The 18,895-nt window shown below is 46.5% G+C and overlaps 1 protein-coding gene across 1 annotated transcript; it reads right to left on the bottom strand.

Moving 5' to 3' along the window:
* Positions 1-781: 781 nt before the first annotated feature.
* zc3h4 (zinc finger CCCH-type containing 4) lies at positions 782-17,775 on the bottom strand. Its single transcript, XM_080507595.1, has 14 exons — positions 17,523-17,775; positions 11,888-12,236; positions 10,854-10,961; positions 10,558-10,756; positions 9,079-9,224; positions 8,449-8,581; positions 8,226-8,359; positions 7,996-8,127; positions 6,701-6,812; positions 6,479-6,588; positions 5,218-5,738; positions 4,207-4,472; positions 3,889-4,131; positions 782-3,175 (listed from the first exon to the last, which is right to left on the bottom strand). The coding sequence occupies exons 1-14, from the start codon at positions 17,600-17,602 to the stop codon at positions 1,527-1,529; spliced, it is 4,182 nt and encodes a 1,393-aa protein (XP_080363721.1). The 5' UTR covers positions 17,603-17,775; the 3' UTR covers positions 782-1,526.
* Between the last annotated feature and the right edge of the window lie 1,120 nt (positions 17,776-18,895).

Here is an 18,895-nt window from a genome sequence, read left to right as displayed (position 1 = left end):
CTCTGATCTGCCGGGATATTGTGTGTGGATACTGGTCTTCTTGTTTTGGTCCAGTTAGATGTCCAAAAAAAAAAAAAAAAAAATGGTGACCTGGTTGACCTGAACAGAAACTTGATTATTCGAATCCCCTCAGACCATTGAACTAGAACAACGAGTCCATCTGAAGTCTTTTTCCAGAAACCCCTGCTGCAGTTTGGAAACCTCACCTTACCAAATGTTAAAATTCAACATTGACGTCAATCATGGAGCTTTAATGTTGACGTCTCCGTCTTATTTCCATCTCCTGGTCCCCAGACGAGCATCAAGTCACTCTTGCTTTCGCACCAGTTTGGACTAATCGAAGCGTTTCTCACTGCCTCAGAGACTCAACGACCGGATCTAAGAAGTACTGTGTGATTGTCACGGCCCAAAAGTTTGGGCGGCAAATTAATCCCGATTCTCTCCACCTGCTCTCAGAAATCTGCAACGAACCGGTTAAATACACAAGATGAGTCAAAGTGTTAGAAGTCAGTGACTAGAAATCCGACTGCGACCAGGAAATTAAAGTGAACCAGCAGCTGCCACAGGGGGGGGGGGGGGGCGCCGTCTCCCCTCCTCCACTGAATCGGAGCCTTCCATCAACCAATAATACAACATGTTCAAAGCTTTTGTCTTTGTGCAGCAAAATGACTATTGAAGGCAAAATCTGTGTGATTGATCTGAAAAAGTGGTTACAGGCGTTCCACTGAAAGGTCAAAAAGGTTACTTCCTTTCAACCCCTTTCAGAGAAAAGAGCCGAAAATACGAAACGAAGCAAGTTTTATGAACATCTGGAACAGTTTTTACAGACATTAAAAATATGATAACAAGCTTCAGAATGCAAGCTGACAGTGCAAAGGAGTAGAAAAATAAATACAAAAAAAAAACAACAAATCAAGCAGAATATAGATTTATATTTAGATATTTGCAAACGTCTCTGCGGGAAAACGTGAAGAGAAACAGAACTTTTCATAGTTGGAGGAAACAATATGTGGAGCGCAGTGCATGAAAAGGCAGTAATTTGTTCCTGATCTGAAGGAGATGATCAAAAAAAAAAAAAGAAAAAGGAAAAAAAACCCACAATGCTTTCAATAGGTGAGAATTAGCTGAGAAAATGAGTCGAGGATTCCAAACTGAAAAAAAATGACAAGTTATGCTAAAATTGTTTATTTGCTGCTGTTTGATTAACTGTTTCCACTAATCACTGAGATGAAGAGAATACGTCTATTTATACGTCAATATGTTGGTTTAAAATAGAGATTTGACTTCAAACCCGTTCCCCTAAACCCTCAGTCTTTCATATAATCTGTGTGTGTGTGTGGGTGTGTGTGTGTGTGTGTGTGTGTGTGTGTGTGTTGAGCCCGTCTCTTACAGGTCGACCCCTCGGGGTTCCGTTCACTCAGTGTTTCACCGATCAGCTCAGTGTCCAACACAGTTAAAACAAGGCAGCCCCTGAACACATCAGGTGGGGTGGGGTGGGGTGGGGGAGGGGGTGGGAGGAGGGGGTGTCACTGGCAGAAGGGCGATGCCGTCGGGTCGAAGCCTTTGAAAACGTCCTTCAGGGAGGCGTTGTCCTGCTCCGCCGCCGCCTGCTCCGACTGAGCCGGGCTGTTCCCTCCGAACGGGCTGCTGGCGCCACCCGGCTTGGCGGCCTGCTTCACCACTCCGAACAGCGAGGACACGGGGAGGTTGTGGACGCCCGCCGGCCCCTGCTCGGCGGCGGGGGCCCCGGGAGCCCCCGCGGGAGCCCCCACGCCGCCGCCGCCGCCCCCCGACGCGGCAGAGTTGGGCGAGGGGGCGGGTTTGGGCCGCGGCCGGTTGTAGCTGTTGTAGCGGTCAGTCCCCTGCTCGCCGCTCTTCTCCGGCTCCGGCTGGTCGAGCGCCGACTTGCGCACGAACAGCGGCTCCTTGGCTTTGGGCTTGCCGGGCTCGGCGCCCGAGGAGTTGGGGGAGTTGCTGGTGCCGGCCCCGGGGCTGCCCGGCTTGTCGGTCCGGGGGTCATACAGGCTGATGTTGCTCAGCACGCTGGCGCCCCCTGGCGCCCCGGCGCCGGCGCCGCGCCCGGCTCCGCCGGCCGTGAGCAGGCGGGGGTCGTAGGGGGCGGTGGCCGGTGGCGACGGGCCCGAGGTTGCCGACGGCGACGCGGCGGGCTGAGGAGCAGGAGGAGGAGGAAGAGGAGGAGGGGGAGGAGCAACGGGGTCCGGCGGCTGCTTCAGGGCGGACTTCTGCGGCTGGAGGCGGGGGTCCGCGGGGGTTTTACGGACCACGCGGGGGTCGACGGGCTTTTCTGGGGGTGCGGGGGTCATTGGGGGGGGCTGGGCCATGAGGGCGGGTGTTAAAAGAGGAGGAGAGGGGCTCTGGGACGCGCTGGAGTTTACAGTCTTTAGGATACGAGACAGCAGCTCAAAGTCTGGGGAGGAGGAGGAGGAGGGGGGGGGAGCGGGGGGGTCCAAGGAGGGAGCAGGCTGCATGGGAGGGGGCTGCGAGTGCTGCTGTGGCTGCTGCTGCTGCTGTGGGCGGGTAGGGCGGGGCTCAAGGGTGGGGACGGGGGGGATGCCTGGCGGCAGGGGGAGCAGGTCCTGCTTGGGGAGGGGGAGGGGGAGCAGGTCTTCGGGGGACCAGGTGATGGTCTTGTAGAAGGGGGGCATGTGCAGGACTATGTCCTTTTTGATGTGACTGAACTGCTTCAGCTGTGAGCGGGGGTCCCTCAGGGCCATGCCCATGAGGGGGTCCAGAGGGATGGGGACCGGTTTGTCCCTCAGCACCCGCTCCGTCTCCTCCTCCTCCGCCGCCGGGGCCGTGAGCGGCGGGGGCTTGTAGACCAGCGGGGGTTCTGGCTTCAAGGTGGGGGGGGAGCGGGAGGCCGAGGCGGCGAGCCGGGCTAGCCGGGGGTCGGCGGGGGGCCCGGACGACGACGACGAGGGAGCGGCGGCGGCGGCGGCTTCGGCCGCCTCGGCACGCGCCAGGCGGGGGTCCCGAGCCAGGCGGGGGTCCGTGGGGCGGCTGGGGGGGTTGGCGGCCTTCTGGAGACGAGGGTTGCCGGGAAGGCCGTCGGACTTCTGGGGGGCCTGCGTCTGCTGACGGAGGGTCTTCAGGATGGACGTCACACTGCTGCCGCCGTCTTCGTCCTCGCTGGAGTACCAGTTCCCCGAGTCGCCTGCAGGAAGGAGGAAGCACCACACACCAACGTCACATGAATCCTCAGACCGGCTAAGCTCTTAGAATGACAAAAAAAGATCATGCAGATGAATTCCCGTTCCTTAAAATGACATGCATCTCCTAATCACTTCTTTCTTTAATATCTTCTTAATGATAATCAACACATTACGTCCTGTGTACAAGGTGAATCAATATGAATCACAGATCAGGGTGTGTTGGTGCAGGAGAGGCACGAGCACAGTCGCGATGTGTATTTTGTTTTCATTGCGCTTTACTGTGTGTCGCTTCTTTGACTGGAGGCATTATGTCGGGCTGACCGTTCATAAATCTGATCATTAACTTATTTTAACTGGAGAAACAAACAACGCAATCACTCGTTGACAAACCAACAGCTCCCTTGAGGGAAATGATAAGTTTGGTGTCACTCACCGCTGGATTGAGGACAACAGCAACAATAAACAAGACTACATCTCTTGAAAAAAAAATTTATGTGAAGCACCAGAACAATCAGGCAATAAACAAATCAGACGTATTGAACTGTTGTTCTCGAAGCACTGATAAGCAGGGGTAAGCTCAGCCAGGAAGGAAATGGAAAAAATGGACGAGAGCCGACCGTTGACTTGTCGAGGGTGAAGAGTTCCCAGTTTTGAGTGACGCAAAACAGCAAATCTGGTCGACGTCGCCTTTTTGTGATAAAGAGCGTTGGACTACCTTCGGCATCCTTGCTCTTCTCTGCTCCTCCCTCGGCCATCCTGCGAGCTCGCTCCTCCTCCTCCTGCTGCTTCTGCTGGATCCTCATGAACAGGACGCGCTGCGCCGGAGGCAGGAAGTCGGGTACGGAGAGCCCTCCCTGATTGGCCGAGGCCCCGTTGGCCGAGCCTTCCTGCCCTCCGGACTGAAAGCTGCCGGCGGCTCCTCGGTCGTCCATGCCGGGGAAACCCTGGTAGTTCTCGCCTGAGAGGGAGCGGACTGCCCATCAGGGTCCAAACCAGACACACGAGTTGACAAGCAGTGGGGTTTGCGACTCACCTTCTTGCGCCACTCCCTCCATCGGCATGCCCTCCTGCTGGCTGTAGAAGTCATTGAAGAAGTTCCCTCCACCCTGAGGAGGACCAGGAGGAGGCCCCTCGCCCGGCGGGAACCCTGCCATCATGGGGGGCCCACCGGGGCCCAGGCTCTGCATGTCGGGGGGCATCATGCCGGGCGGGGGAGGGTAGTGGGGAGGACTGTCTCCGGAGCCACCCTGGGATCCGGGTGCTGCTGGCTGCCCCGGGGTTCCACTGGGAGTCTGAGTCCTGAGACGGGGAGAGGGACGGAGAGGAGTTATGGACCGGGACGGGGCTTTTCCAGCAACAAGAACCTGGAGCCAGCTCAGGGCCAGAACCAGGACCAGTTCTTAAATGAACACAGCCTCATGCAGGCTCAGCCTGCCGTCATAATGCGAAACAAGACGTGGAAGTGAAGTTAGTTACAATGAAAAGTGTTAAAAAAAACAACAATGGAAAACTGCTTTCTAGATGATCTAAAGTATATATCAATGCAGCTGACAGGACACTTCCAGAGCCACCGGCTCCGTAATCAAGGATTAAATGATCTTGTTCCCTCGTATTATTAACTTGAGGGAGCGACTTATAGCGTTCCCATGTGTTATTATTTTTTTCCGGGGCTCCGTGTTGGCTGTAGATTTCAGAAAGCTGGTTCAGAGTCTCTTCCACCTGGTAGGTAGCGAGAACTCCAGCGGTAGCTCCGCCCCCTGCTGAAGATATGTCAGACCCCACTCTGGTCCGGCGACGGTGTGGGGGTCGGCTTAGCACCAGTTTAACCCCTGATAGGCCGGGGCTTTGGCAGTGCAAAGACAAAGAACTGGTGCTAAATCTGGCCCTGGACCAGAACTGGGACCTGGTTCATTCTGGTGGAAAAGCCCCCTGAGAGGAGCTGCAGAGTTTCTGCACAGCGGCAAATCGTTTTTTTTTAAAGATCTGACCTGATATTTTTAACGAAAAACTCAAATCTTGTGTTAAAGTTTCAAAATGTCTTTACCTGACCGCCAGTTTCTGAGCCAGTTGTCCTGTTGGCTGAACTTTAATCTCAAACAAGGAGGGGATCTTCTTCCCGAGGCAGCCTCCAGCTGCCGCTGCCGCGGCTGCAGCCGCCAACGCCGCCGCCGTGGCTGCGGCGCCCCCAACCGGGGGAGGGGGACCCATGTGAGGGGGAGGAGGGAGTCCACAGGGATTGGGGAGTCCGCCTTGAAAGGGGTTTCCGTCGGGACCTATGAGGGGTGGGCCAACACAAGGGTTCGGCCCTGGAATGGGGCCCGGTAGAGGGGGGGGCATGTTAACCATAGGACCCTGGTTCGGCCCAGGAGGACCCCCGAAGTCGGTGGGCGGGGGCCCACAGAAGTCCCCGGGCGGGATGGAGTTATCCACGGGGATTGGGCGAGGAGGGGTGGGGAGGAGGCCGACCCCGGGGGGGGGTTTTGGGAGGGGGTTGATTCCCTGCTTCTTCAGTTCCTCCACCTCTTTCTCGTCCTCGGCTCCAGCCTCCGCATCTTCAGCCAACATCTACAGGGGAGGAACCAGAGGAACAAGCCACTGAGACTCAAAGGCCTTTTCATTATTCATGAACACAACGGTGGAAAGTAACGTTAGTTCAGATCCAAACAATATATTCACTCGTCAACTTGTTGGCTACAAAAACATTGAATAGGAAATGTGTTATACACTGAGAAACCGCACGATTCTACAATTACCTTGGCGGAATGCTTCAGTTTTTATTCTAGGGCCGTCAAACAATTGAAATCTTTAATCAGATTTAATCACAGGGCTGCTGTGGATTCATTTCAATTAATCGCGATTAAATATTCATTTTTAATCTGTATTCATTGCATTCGCTTCACAAACAGACTGAAGAGAGAAGAAACATATCAATGCACTGTTTATTCAACTCTCCATCACGGTGATTCTGATCAGACGCCACCTGACAAGCTTTGATATGATTCAACTGTGGCTGAGTCGACGTCATGGAGCTGCTGCACGTGGAGACATAACTGCCATGTATTGCGATACGTTTTCTGAGTAGGAGACCTGCCATTGTTTTTGAAAAACGAAGACACATTTGACATAAATCCTGCCTTGATATAGGAAATATTTACTTTTACTTAAGAGCTTCGTTAAAACAAAGCGACTTAAAGCATGTTTCACAACCACGTTCTCTACAGATGTATTTCTACCTGTACTAGAGGGGCAGAGTTTAACCTTTAGAGATGACGTGTCTGTTGTGCTGGACCACACTAGTCTCTCACCTTGTTGAGCAGCTCCTGAGTGTCGTCGTTGAGGGAGTCGTGGGAGAACATGCACTCGTCACCGTTGACGCAGTTTCCTGTCGTGTGGAAGAGCTTACAGGGAAATTCACGTGGCAGAGGAGTCAAGGAGGAACGACGGCAAACAAACGCCAGAGTGAATTCTTTCATAGACTTGGATTCAGTGGTGTACAATGACTAGAATTGATGAAGAGTAAAGGATATCATGCATGTAGGGACAGTGGTCGGCCCGGGCACAGTATCCAGTGATGTAGAACTTGCACAGCTCTTTCTTCTTTGGCAGCTCGATGTCATGGCTGAAGTTACAGTGGTCCCCCTGGTGGTAGAAAACAGTAATGATGAAATAGGAAAGGATAGATACTTCAATAAAATACTACGAGGAGCGTGTAGAAAAGCCGTTATGAGGAACCAGGGGTATATAAATCCACCCACAAAGGACCACTGGTTGATAATTCTTGAACAAATCGACAGGAAGGGAAAAACTATCCCACAAACTGCGACGACAGAAGAACAAATGGACAGTGAGTGGGAAAAAATGGACTGAATACAAAACTCTAACTGGCGGAAGGACTAATGCAGATAACCAAGCAACGTTCATACTTTTGTTCTCTGTTTGTTTATAGAAGCCAAATCAAAATTTAAGAAGAAAAAAAGAAATCAAACAAAAGAGTTTTTTTCTGAATCAAATTGTTTCAATGACAAAATATCTATCAGTGTTTAACATGCTCAGGCTGTTTTTGACAGTGTTGACTGAGAATTGACTGATCCGACATTCAGGTGATCGATGGAGTCAAACTCCACTACATGGAATTAAAGTTCTTATGTAGGTTTTTTTTTATGTTTTTCAGTGTGTTTCAATAAAGTAATCAAGACCAAATGAACTTGGAGCTGAAAAGAAAAAGAAATTCTAACGAATTAAATCTTTCGTCAAAAGAAATGAGCTGTGCTTTGCCGTCAGCTGCACGCACTGTCCCATGAGGAGGAGGCGCTGTCTGCACGTCGTCACAAGAGCCACATGTGACGGCGGGTTGCAGACCTGTGATGTAGAACAGCGGTCCCCAACCCCCGCGCCGGTACCGGTCCGTGGATCAATTGGTACCGGGCCGCCCAAGAAATAATCAACTATTTCCGTTGTATTTATTGTCTGAGTCTGAACAATCTTTTATTTTGAAAAATGACCGGATTCTCTCGGTTACATCTCGGTCACTTGAGCGCCAAACATTTAACCCACGAGCGAGCAAAATGAGCAAAAAAACAGACGTCTTTGGAAAGTTTCTTTTGGAAGGGGAAAAAGGCCGGTGAAGAGACGGAAGGAGAGCCTACAACTTCCAAGAAAAAGAAAGTTTTTAACAGACAGTACCAGGAGTTCTACTCGAAGTATGGATTTATGGCGACAGGTGATTCCCACAGGCCAAGCCCGCTCTAACCAGGCAATGACGCCTTCAATAATATAAATCTACGAAGGACGGAGGGATGTGGTTCTCCTGCTTCAGACTCACCCAGGTGCAGCGGCCCTCGATGTAGTACTTGCAGATGGCTTTGCCTTTCTTGTCCTGGTGTTTGTCATTGTGGTTCCTCCGTCCCGGTCCCGGTCCGTGTCCGTGTCCGTGTCCGTCTCCCGGGCCGCCGTCCTGAACCAAAACACACCCGCGGTAAATAACACTGTTGCTCTCCTCTGCACCGTCCAGACGGCGACTCTGATCACCGTGACCCCCCCCAAGAGCTTCACCCCGTGGTCCATGTCTCCGTTGTTGTCGTCGTCCATCCCCATTTCTCCTCTCCCCCGGCCTCGGTTTCGACCCTTTCCTCCCCGGAGCATCCCCCGTCCTCCTTTCCCCCGGCCGCGGCCGCGGAGTCCTTTACCTGGTGGGACGCACGTTTAGAAACAGGACTTCCAGTCATTAGTGTAAAAGTGTATTTGTTTCTTTGGGGGGGGAAGAAGGGAGACAAACCTCTGCCTCGATCTTTGGACTTTCTGTACTGATTGAGCTCTTTTGAGTAGTCGTCGTAGTCCTCCTCCCCCCCCATATTGTCCCCCATGTAGTCCTCTTCGCCATACTGGAAGAACAGAGGCACGCGTTTCATCTTCGGTCAATTTCACATAGAAATGAAAGAAACAATCATAGAAAAATTAGGAAAATTTACATGACGGTAGTAGCTGACTTTTATTTTTCATTTTTAAACTGTAACTCTAACTGTAGATCGACTTCAATCTGAACATAAAGAAGCATATTGAAGTGGATTTGAACATCAGCCCAGTGCCACTGTGACAAACTGTGACCACAGAGTGGAAAAACTTCTATCAATAATCTATCGAAAGTCATTAGTTGTCTGGTTACATTCCGGGCGAAGAAGGTGGAATGCAAACAATTCAACAATGTTTTTATTATCTCACAGTTGTTCCATTAAAAGGAAAATAATCTGTCTCTTTACGAAGACCGCCAACAATCATTGGCCTTTTCTATCTCGTCATCTTCGTCTTGTGTTGTTTACGCATAAAATCGAAACTTAGGCTTTGGGTTAGAAGCACAGAAGAAATCAAATGAAATGAGTGAACAGGAGTTTTCTGGAGTTGGGCTCACCTCCATGTCGTCTCCGTAACCGTCCCCGTCATCGTCTCCTCCCATCTTCCCACCTCCTCGCCCTCTCCCTCGGCTCCCTCCCCTTCCTCGGCGGCCCCCCCTCATTCCGCCGCGGCCTCGCTGCATCTTCATACGACCTCTCATCCCTGCAGCAACGCAAAGATGACGATGAAGACGGGAGACTCTGATTGGACTGAACTTGGGGAGTCAGGCAACTGAAAATAGGTCCGTCAAAATTGATCCACCATCATGATTAATCTGATTAAAATTTTGAATCACTTAACCCATCTGCAGGGCAGCGTCTTCATTGGTCACATGACCAAATTAGATAAACGGGATAAAAAAAATAATCTTGTGTTACAATTTTAAAATTAAACACCATTCTGATTTAGTTTTCATGGCTCTTGAATGAATGACTGACTGACTGACTGACTGACTGACTGACTGACTGACTGACTGACTGACTGACTGACTGACTGACTGACTGACTGACTGACTGACTGAATGAATGGTTTATTTCGGTTACAGTTTCAGTATAAGTGCAGTTGATGAATTTCTGTGCAGTTCATGGTACAAGTTCACACACCTGTGATTTTTCACTGTTTCCACAATAGACTTGTAACCGAAATGGGTATAGGCTGAAGCCAAGGCTTATTTTAGCCTATCCCTTAAAAACCCGTGCGGTTACCCCAGACACCAGTGATGCAAAAAATATAATCACATTTTTAAAAAGCAACTGGAGAAAAATAAAAAATAATAAACATAGCAGTCGTAATACGGGAGAAAAAATGAATATGGAACATAACAGAAGTAATACATGAGAAAAACCCAACCAAACAAAAAGAAGTAACAGAAATGATTGTTCATTATTTTTCCTTTTTACTGTTTTTTTGAAGTTGTCACTGAGACATTCCATAAACCTACTCCCAGAAAAGAAACACATCTGTATTTAACGTTGGTTCTCGCACCACCTTTTTCAAATATACACAGTCCTCTTAAGTTGTAGTTGTTTTCTCTTAATTTAAAACAATTTTGAATAGCTGTGGGAAGACTTTGATTCTTTATTCGAAATAGTATTTCTAATGTTTTTAAATATACTATATCTTTAAATTTTAATGTGCAAGAGGCTATAAATAGTTTATTAGTATTTTCTCTAGAGGAAGCTTTATTTATTATTCTAATAATTCTTTTCTGGAGTTTAATGATAGGGTCTATATATGTTCTATATGTGTTTCCCCAAACCTCTGCCTCCAAGCCAGCACACATTATTGATGCTTATATTCAGAAAATCTAAAGAAAGACCATAAATGTCAGAGGTGTGCACATGAAGCTACAGCATTTTATTTGCTATAAATACTGTTTGCTCATCTCAAATGTGTTGTTAGCTGCTGTCAGTTGTTCTCAGCAAGAGGGTTGGGGGAAAAAAAAAAAAAAAAAAAAGCAGCAGAAGTGCCAGTATTTGGAATCGAGGCCTCTCACCTCGCCCGCCGCGGCCTCCCTCCTTCGCCTTGCGGTACTGGTTGAGCTCCTTGGTGAAGTCGTCGTAGTCCTCGTCCACCATGTCCTCCTCTTCCTCCCCCTCGTAGTTGTCCTCTTCGTAGTCGTCGTAGCCGCCGTAGCTCTGTTTGTCCATCTTCATGTAGCCGCCCTTCTTGGAGCCGCCGTACCCTCCGTGAGACTGAGGACAGAGCGAAGACGCGGGGGAGTGAAGAACACCGGGATTCCATGACGGGGGATTTTAAAGTGTGTGTGTGTGTGTGTGTGCTGAGCCTTACGGGAGGGGGGTACTGGGGGCTGTACTCTCTATACTTCCTCTTCTCGCTGGGACTGTAGTCGGAGTCGTCGCTGAAGTCCGAGTGGTCGTCGTCAGAGGAGGCATGACGCTACGAGAGGACAAATAAAAAAACAAAGAGAAATTCAGAAGTGTGCAGAAGTGGATGCATGACTTACAATTGGACATTTCACCCAGTGAATGGAGTAAATTATGTTTAAAAGCACATACTCAAACCATCAACACTCGTTTGAGAATGATACAATTTAATTGGATAATGCGAACATATACTTCCCCTGCACAATTAAATAAATTCAATTCTAATATTCTTGATCTATGTTATAAATGTAACAATCACCAGGGTACATTATTTCACCGTTTCTCAAATCACAACTTCTCCTGCACCTCTATGCCCTAAGCTATGTATTCTAAGTATCTATCCTGAGAACTGTTCTTTATCCTGCCAAGAAAGGAAAATGGTTGATTTGTGTTTCCTCCAGGCCAAACGTTGTATTGGATTATGTTGGAAGAATGTTGGGTGTCCTTCTGTTAAACACTGGTTGAATCACTGAACATGGAGTTTGGCTCTTGAGAAGCTGACCTATATTGTGAGAAAGAAGGCTTCTGAATTTTAGGACATTTGGAAGATGTTTCTGGAACTGTTGGAGGGAGGGGGTATGGAGGAGACATTGGGAGAGTGAGATGATAAAGATATTTATATAAAAGTTTGTTTTTTTTCTTTGATGGAAGTATATGTTATAACTTATATCGAGAATATTATTATTCATCATTATTGTCAGAGTATTTTCATTTATGTATGCACTTATTTATTTATTTTCTCTTCATTTATTGCTCAGAAATTTGGTGAATATTTGTTGGTGTACTTTCTTATTTTTTCAATAATGCCATATTTTTAAATTGTTCAAATTGTTGGTTGCTGTATTGTTGTATGAATATCAAAAATAATAAAGATATGCTTTAAAGAAGAAGTGTGCAGAAGTTTGAGCGGCTCGTTTCGGCACTTTCCAGAGTTCCTACTTTATGTTTGGATTTGCGTTTCTTCTTCGCCCGCCTCTTCTCCCGCTCCCTCTCTCGCTCTTTCTTGCGCTTCCTCTTGCGCCGGTGGGCTCTCTCCTCGTCCGAGTCACTGCTGCCGTGGCGCTCCCGGCTCCTCTGGGGTTTCTCCGCCCCTGCGGCCGCCGCCTCCCCTCCGCCTTCACCTCCTCCTCCTCCTCCTCCTCCGCCCGCATCCTCGCCCCCGTCTCCTCCTCCTCCGCCCGCGGCCCCCACCGCCGCAGCCCCGCCGCCGCCGCCGCCCACGTCCTCCTGCGCCACTTCTCCACCGTCGTCTTCCAGCTCGCCCTCCTCCAGCTCTCCATCCTCTGGCCTGTTGGGGAAAAAAACAACCACGTGAAGAAAGTTAGCGAGACGCATTTACGCTAGATAAACGTCGAGCTGTTAAAAATAAAATGACAGTGTGCATTTTATTCAGACACGTGACTGCAGATTTACTGCAAGAAAAACAAGTACAGAGGGTTTTTTCCCCCCCAGAATTTGAAAGCAATCAACACTTATTAAGTTCATAAATCGGATTGGTTCAGAAGCTGAAAGACACATTTTGGTCAATTGCGATGTAGCTGCTCCGTCCAGGGGTCAGAGGTCACCGCAGCACGCCATGGCGCAAAGCTTCAACCCGGACGTTGTTCCTGATGCAAACCGTCAGTGGGATTCAAACCTCCAACCACAAGTTACACGCTCACTGCTGTGATGTCAGGTTTCATGTCGTATTAAGAAAAATTTACAGTAATAAGAATTAAAAGTGACAGTTTTGACTAAAATACTCACTTTTAAAAAAAATAATGAAAGAATGTTTCACAATTAATTTATATTTTTCGTCTTTGTCGGCATTGTTGCAGTACTTATAATAAATATGGATACGTTTGTTTGTGGTTCTTTGTGGATTTAGTTACATTACCATAGAACGTTGTGACACAATCTGAGCTCAGTAATCTAATCGGCCGTCCAGACATTGTCAACATTCATAAACATTCCAGCTGATTATATTCACGATATCAATACATTTTTTGGGCGTGTGTTTCTGGCGGATGTTTAAACTAACGGTCACCTGCACAGGTGCACCATTAAAGTCTTCAAGGTCGCATCAAAGCCAAATATACAGTCAAGAAGGACTTTCTGGAAACACACTGGGACCCGTCGTCTGACTTACAAAACAAAATACCAACTGTGGCCGACCTAATTCCATTGTATTCTAACAAACACCCTACACCCAGCCCAACACAGTGAACTGTGCAGTAGATACACAAAACTCTGCATGCCAGCCAAAATAAACATTCTTTCAAACAGCAGAGAAACTGTGACGTTGAACAGTTTGCTGTGCAGCAGGGTGAGAACCACCCGGACGACGCAGCGACACTTCTGCTATACCGTTTTCACACCAGGAGATCAAATATATCTCCTCCTTAAAGGGATAACACTTACTTTAAAAGGAAACTGGATACAAAAAAAGCCAAATACGAATAAGAGTCTTTTAAAAGAAGTAGAGCTGAAAACAGTAAAACTTCGACACTTTTCATTGAAGTCATTTTAGGATTAAAACCGGCCATTCCTTCATTTTCAAAATTGTTTGTCGCTATCTGATCTGTAAAGTATAAAAAGGTACTCCAGAAACCCTGCAAAAAGACAGATGTGTCAAAACCTGAGGTGTAAGAGTTGCACAATAAGTTATTAAAATGTGTTTATGAAGCACTTTCGGAGCGAAAGATCACAAGGCGCTTTACACCGAGAGAAGCAGAAAAGATAAAAACAGAAATAAAATTGGAACGGGTACTCGGTAGAGCGCACACCTTCTCTTAACACCACGTTTGCAGAACGGAGTTAAGTGTCGCTCGTCAGCCGGTAGCGATGCTCACCAGGTAGCTCAGGTAGCTACATCACTGTATGAACATGTGACTTGTTGCCATGGACACGGCTCGGCTACCAGGTTAGGGAGAGGGTGCAAGGCTTTCTGACCAATGTAGATGAATGGGACTTTTGGGTTTGGGTTTTTGCAAAATTAGAGAAATACATACATATATACAAAACAATAAATATATATGTATGCGAAAAACTTAGCCTCAGCCAACTTCCTTGGTCCCCCCCTTCATTGGCGAAGGTAATCCATAAAAATATAAGTATGTAACAGCTATGTATAGAGTGGTTAAAAACAATTATTCAAATTGAGCAGTTACAGTTCAACCAAAGGTCTGTTTGAAAAACAAAACCTTTCAAACTACCTCATATCGGTTTCAAAGGAGTCGACCAATCACAGCTGTTAAGGAAAAGCGTTCCACAGCTTTAGTGCAAGAGATTGAAAAACACAATACAGAGTACATATAATTGCTTTTCAGCTATTCCTAAGTAACAAATTGTGTTTTCTACTGCCAATCTCAGATCCCAGCAGCTGTTATATTACGACCTCAATCACGACTCGCACCGAGTGACATTGAAACTTGGTCCACAAATGTTTCATATTTATCTCTTTTATGATAAACATCAGTTTTAAACTCTCGCTATTTGATATTTTTTTTTCAAATCATGGTTACTTCTCATGGGAAACAAACACACAAATCCCACTGTGCTCTTCTCGTATGGGCACAGATGTACATCTGTTTTACTAACGGGGTGAAAAATGCGACTTGAGTCCACAACACAGAAGGTTAACGGAGGATGTCCACAGCTGAAAAGGATCCAGCTTTTACACAGCAACCACAGAACGGACGAGTAGACGCCACGATAATGTGGTGTTACTGTGTTCATCTGGTTTTTCTGGACACCCCCCCAATCTGACGAATCACCAGCATAAATAATTGTTAAATTTCTGTCTCACTAGTATAGTGGAACTACATAAACTGGGTCTGAAAAAGTAATCCCCAAGAGAAAAACACCCTAAAAGAGCCAGAATAAAGTTTCATCAGAGGTTGTGACAACCGTAAAGACTTCAGTCCACCATGGAATATACTGAGACGAGATATCTGGATCAAATCTGACTGAAACCTGAAAACAAATCATCTTCCAGCTACAGTTCAAAAATATTGCACCCATTGAAATTTTCCGTATGACTTTGTAAACCTCTTTTCAAAATAAAGGTCACATACAGCCTGGTTATTATCAACATCAGAGCCCGACCGATTAAACAGCTGACTATCGCCATCGGCACCAATATTTAGTTAATTTTCACGAATAAAATGCAGGGAAAGTGATGTTTTTCCGATGTCCTTGTGTGACGTATCCAGTACTTTTTACACTCCAACTCCTTTTACTTCACGCTCCAGTCACCCCACAGCAGGGCGAAGTACTGAAGAGTGCAAAGCGGTAAGTCAACTCCTTTGTGAAATAAACAAGTCAATAAATACGTTTAGTGTTTCCCACAACTTTAGCTCAATGTCCATCCATGCTTTGATCGCCACTGCCAATATTTAACGAACATTGCCATCTTTGATGTGCTACATTGATTAATGTATTTACACTGACACGTCACTCCAGCACTAACAATTTTTTTTTATCAGCCAATATATCGATTATCTGAATTTTTTTGTTCCCTAATATCGGAATCGGCCAACAAGCACCTATTCATCAGATCTGTCTTATCTGATTTATTCGGGAACAACAAAAACCCCAATAGATGAAACCAATGAATTTATGCTTTCCCACAGATTATGCGTTTGTCGGCCAATAAATCCAACAGTGCCCAACTTCACCAAGGACCCCACTACAGCATCCCTCTTTCCATTTCTTCATCATTTCCAATGCCCTGACCCCTCATCTTCACTGCACACTCTACTGAGCGAGATGACACATGCTACAGGCTGGAGAATGTACTCAAAACCTGACCGACACCCATCACAAGTCCATTCATCACGTCACGCTATAACAGCTCAGGGGATTTTGCTGCAATGTGGAGGCACACTGTTGTGAATGGTGGGGGGGGTGTCTGGGCTTTACTATTTGAGGGGGCTGGGGGCCTCACTGGCCTGTAGCCATACTGTCCGTACACATCAAACCTGTGGCTGACAGTAGAGACCAACATGGTGTCGAAAGAAAACTGTGACCGGCAGTAAGTGAATCTACCACAACTACATGGCACTAAAAAAACCTGTGGATAAGAAGAGCTGTTATTTACTTAATGAGCTATTGATTGGAGGCTGCACCAGCAGCAGCAACAACAACATCTAAACTGCCCTGTATCGCACAACATTTCCAGTTATCGAGCCCATAAAGTGTGCAAATCTCCGGACGTACACTGCCTACAAGCAGACATGAGACGATCAGAAAGGTCAACAGTCAACATGATTACCGTGGTCCATTGAGGCCCACTGAATCAAAAGGATTCACCATGCATTAGGCGACAGTTTTAGCTGGCTTGGAGTCCATAACCACATTCTGGAAGCAAAGGGCCATGATACTTACTGTGACCGGATTTCTTCATTCAAAAGCATTTGAGGAAAAAAGTAGTTTTCCCTAAAACTGAGCAGGGACTCTAAAGAGGGGGGAGAGGGGCTTTGTGGGGAATGGGGCCAACAGCACAAAAATAATTAAAAAAAAATGTTTAACTTAAAAATAATATTACCAGTTGGGGACCGTGGAAAAAGGGGATCTTTGTGTTTGACTTGAAACAACTCTGGGATGCTTTGCAGACGTTTTACACTTGATTTTTTTTTTTGGAGGGGGGAGAAGAGGGACTTTTTGTGGGTGTTTGGGAACGACTGTGAATACAAGTCACATGTTAGGAACAAATGTCAACTTTACAGTGATACCGAACAAAGTTACACTATAAAACACGTATCACAAAACAGAAGCGCGGAGAGGAATACAACGTTGTAAGGGCGTCCGGGAGCTGAATCTTAACTTTTCTTTACGACTGTTTTTTTGCGCGGCTATCTTTTGAAGTGCGTGGCACCAACTCGACGACAAATTGTTGCTTCGTCTCTCTCCGTTTAAATGACATATCTTCTGTAATGGTCGCGCATTACTCGAATAACTACCCAACGACTGTAGTGATGCAAATTAATATTTTAAACGCGACAAAAACGTCGACGGAGTGCCAAGTAGGCCGTCGTTAGCCGTTAGCTTCAGGGCTACATCAGCTAACAGGCGGCTAACTGCTAAGTTGGCTCGAGAGCAGGGTCTTAAAAAACACCAAACAACCCCAAAAACGATCGTTTGGTTTAAAACTCTTGCGACGTTACGCAAAAATATAAATTACTATTTTGAGCCATTAGTTAGCCGTTCTTAAAACAACTAGTTAGTAATTCGCCGACGCTCCGTAACCGTGGAATTGACGGAGCGTGTGGCTGTTAAAAGTATAATGGATCAGCTGCTTCGAGTCGTCTTTTTTTTCTTTTGGCTGGAGTCGAGCCACTGTTGATTTCGGTGTAAAAAACAAAAACAAAAACAAAAACGGGGAAATAGAAAAGAACGTTCTCCGAGATGCTTTTTGGCTTCCCAGTTGGCGTTGTCGTGTCAACATGGCGTTCTTTACCTCTGTACTTGTTTTCCAGAAAAGGCGAGTTTAATCCCTCTGACAGAAAAAAAGGAAAAAGAAACCCCGAGCTTTTTGTGTAAAAGCACAGGACAAATAAATATTCATATAAATATGATTGTAGAATTACTCGACCTTTCGTCAGTCAGGAGACTGTTGTGTTCGTGGTTGGTAGTTGGGGAGTTTGGATGGACAGTCATGCTTTCCACAGCCATTTCCTTCAAGCTACATTGAGATGCAAAAAATTACAACTCGACACTCTGCAGTCTACTGGCTTATGCGTCACTTCACTAGGATCTACTTGTTTTTGGTTTGAGGAAGAGATTCAGTTCATAGTAGGCAATTCTCCACCACAGTTGTAAGAGAAATATGATGAAATTGGGTCCTGACGTTCTCCGTCCTACTGTAGCGAGGTGAAATGACGACTGATGGACTTAAAATGGCTGACTGTCGTCTCCAAAGAGAAAAGGGGCGGGCCTCCCCGACAGTGACGTTGCCACTCCTCACGGAAATTACCGAATGGAGAAATTTAAAGGGGCCCCGCAATTTGACTCGCAGGCACAGCGGTTATTGCAGCGACTGCGCTATATACCAATTGTAATCCTAATCATTTGTTGCAATTGTTTTGTTGTTTGCCATGTATTTTATAATCACCATAAGTATCGTTATAGTTTGAATGTTAATTTGTAATCCAACAAATTAATATTTATCTCCAACCCTGGGCATTGGTACATCCTGGACAGGTCAAAAGTCCATGGCAGAACAAACACAGAGAGGCAGACAGCCAACCTCGAACAGTCTGTCAACTGTGGGGTGGGACATTTTGGATACCTTGAAAAAAACCCAAACATGCACAGGAAGATCACAAAAACTCCAAGTAGCCGAACCCAAATCAGAGTCTGATCTGTGAGTTTGGAGTGTTTAACCACTGTGTGGCCCAGAGCCCAATGTACACACCAGACTGAGCCGGACTCCATCCGCCCAGGCTGTTGGAGGATACGTGCCACTGAAATATCTCTTAATGTCTATTGTCAGAACAATGTCATATATCCTGACAATAAATAAAAGTCACTCCCTCCATAGTGCAAATATGACAGGGAATACTAGAATACATATTCACACAATACTGAGTGGCTGCGAAGGAGCTGCTTCCCTCAGGCTGTCTGCTGAACCTGAAATAAATTGACTTCACAAACTGCATTGTATATACTGTATACTTCTGCACTATTTGACACTTTGATCCATATATCTACCTATATTTATCTTTTGTGTGCCTTAATATCCATTAGTATTATTAACATTATCATTGCTGTATGCTTTTAATTTATATTCTTCAATTTGTATTCTTTTATTCTTCGAATCGTATTATTATAATTTTTGTTCGGCATTGTGCTGTTTATAACTGTTTGTGACAAATAAATGACTTGACTTGATGCAAATATATTGCATAGATGGTATAAGTGTGCAGTTCTTCCACAAATGTAGCTGTAATCAGTTTAAACTGTTAT

This window comes from Blennius ocellaris (genome assembly GCF_963422515.1).
Source record: "Blennius ocellaris genome assembly, chromosome: 2".
NCBI lineage: Eukaryota > Metazoa > Chordata > Actinopteri > Blenniiformes > Blenniidae > Blennius > Blennius ocellaris.
The sequence above is the reverse complement of the archived record's forward strand: the minus strand, read 5'-3'. Positions and strand labels throughout refer to the sequence as shown.

What these genes read in the sequence shown, in the direction of transcription:
- zc3h4 (XM_080507595.1), bottom strand. Translation starts at nt 17,602, where the DNA reads ATGGCTGTGGAAAGCATGACTGTCCATCCAAACTCCCCAACTACCAAC. An exon ending in TCGAGGGCCGCTGCACCTGG is followed by an intron (nt 6,813 to 7,995) that starts GTGAGTCTGAAG and finishes TTCTACCACCAG; the next exon opens with GGGGACCACTGTAACTTCAG. An exon ending in GCTCAGAAACTGGCGGTCAG is followed by an intron (nt 4,473 to 5,217) that starts GTAAAGACATTT and finishes TCCCCGTCTCAG; the next exon opens with GACTCAGACTCCCAGTGGAA.